A 1,826-nucleotide genomic window follows, 5' to 3' on the forward strand; every position below is an offset into this window, starting at 1 on the left:
AAAAAAAAACAGTTGCCATGATTCCCGAGGGCCTCCCCGCGTTGGTGACCATCGTGCTGGCCCTCGGCACCAAGAAGATGGCCGACCAGAAGGCCATCATCCGCCAGCTGCCCTGCGTGGAGACGCTCGGGAGCCTGACGGTCATCTGCTCAGACAAGACCGGCACGCTCACCAAGGTGCGATTTTGAAGGGGGGAGGGTGGGCAGGGGGGGTGCGGGGCCTTCGTCTCGCGGTCAGTGTGCGGCTGGGGGCGCAAGGGCCCTCAGTGGGGGCGCGCTCGGGCTGCGGGTCGTCTGGTGGGTCTGGCAACGCAGCCGCTCGGCTATGAACAATCCCTCCCCCTTCTGGATACCTTATCCCGCATTCACCTGCAACTTACGACCGAATGCTGCCGTCATTCTCAGAACGAGATGACCGTGGTGGCCGTCAAGACCGCGGGCGGCCTCTACAAGGTGTCCGGCGTCGGCTACGCACCCCAGGGCAGCTTCTCTCTCGAGTGAGCAGCTGCACGCCCGGGCTCGCGACGTTCGCCCCAACGGCCAGCAGGCGTGCCCTGGCAGGGGCCTGGCGTCCCCACAGCCAGCCGGGCCGGCGCTGGCAGGGCGCGCACGCCCGCAGCTCCCTGTCAGCCCTTGCACGCGTCCGCTCCCCTGATACCCCGGCCTCCGTGCAGCCCTCAACCTCTCGCACCCGCACCAGCGACAATCGGCAATTCCCTGTTGCTGCTTGCTGACAACGCATCGCCCCCCGCCCCCCACGCGCGCCCCGCCTCGCCCTCCCAGCGGCCGCGAGCTGTCCGCGGACGAGCTGGCCGGCGTGCGGGCCGTGCTGGAGGGCGGCGTCCTCTGCAACGACTCAGCGCTCAGCGAAGATGGCGGCGCCTTCACGCCCAACGGCGCGCCCACAGAGGTCTCCCTCATCACGGCCGCCCTCAAGGCGGGCATCAACCTGGACTCCCTCAAGGCAGCCAAGCCCAGGGTCGGGTCGGTGCCTTTTGAATCCGAGCACAAGTTCATGGCGACGGTGCATGAGTATGGCGGCCGCCGCGTGCTGCTGGTGAAGGGCGCGCCCGATCGGCTGCTGCCGATGTGCAGCGCGCAGCTGCGGGGCGACGGCGCCGCGGAAGTCGAGGGGGCGGGGCTCGAGGGGTCTGCCGCGACGGCGCCGCTGGAAGAGGGGATGTGGGTGAGGGCGCAGGAGGAGCTGAGCAGCCAGGGCCTGCGCGTGCTGGCGCTGTGCAGGTGCGTGCGTGTGGTTTGGGATCGGGATGGGGGTTTCGTCGACCCCGGGCTGCGTCCGGCCCCCTTTCGGCGGCCCAGAAGCGCCGGATTCGAGAGAGAGGAGGCCAGGCGGGCCGGCAGCATATGACTGTCTGCAGAATCTTGCATGGGAAGCGGCAAGTTGCAGGAGCCCAGCGCCTGTGTTACCACCTCGGCCCACAACAAACGCATCTTGTCCTCCCCTTTTTGCGTCGCGCCCGCCGACCCCGTACGCCCTCCGCCCCCTAATACCACCACCCCACGACCACCAGGGGTGACCTTTCGCCCGACGAGTCCCCCACCGGCCTGAGCCCCGCGGCGCTGCTGAAGCGGCCCCCCTCCCTTGTGATGGTCGCGATGATCGCGATCTTAGATCCCCCGAGGGATGAGGCCATCGCGGCGGTCAAGGTCGCACACGAGGCCGGCATCACTGTCAAGATGATCACAGGTGGGTGGGGTTGGACCGGGGCAGGGGCGTTTGCAATGGAAGGGGCGCGGATGGATGTGTGCGTGCTGATTTCGGCAGGGAGCGACCCGACTGTTGTTTGGGAAGGGGCGGCCTCGGTT

General features: G+C 68.3%; 1 protein-coding gene across 1 annotated transcript in view; it reads left to right on the plus strand.

Annotated features, from left to right (window-relative positions):
- Nucleotides 1-1,368, plus strand: part of MNEG_12281 (ATPase, P-type (transporting), HAD superfamily, subfamily IC) — a gene marked incomplete at both ends in the record, with an annotated part of 6,294 nt that extends 4,926 nt beyond the window's left edge. Inside the window, 4 exons of the mRNA XM_014039247.1 lie at nt 13-176; nt 405-496; nt 783-1,241; nt 1,320-1,368. Of these exons, the coding sequence (XP_013894701.1) occupies nt 13-176; nt 405-496; nt 783-1,241; nt 1,320-1,368 (764 nt within the window). The remainder of the gene's footprint in view (nt 1-12; nt 177-404; nt 497-782; nt 1,242-1,319) is intronic.
- Nucleotides 1,369-1,826: the final 458 nt, after the last annotated feature.

The sequence above is a fragment of the Monoraphidium neglectum genome (genome assembly GCF_000611645.1).
Source record: "Monoraphidium neglectum strain SAG 48.87 unplaced genomic scaffold scaffold03163, whole genome shotgun sequence".
NCBI classification, from domain to species: Eukaryota; Viridiplantae; Chlorophyta; class Chlorophyceae; order Sphaeropleales; family Selenastraceae; genus Monoraphidium; species Monoraphidium neglectum.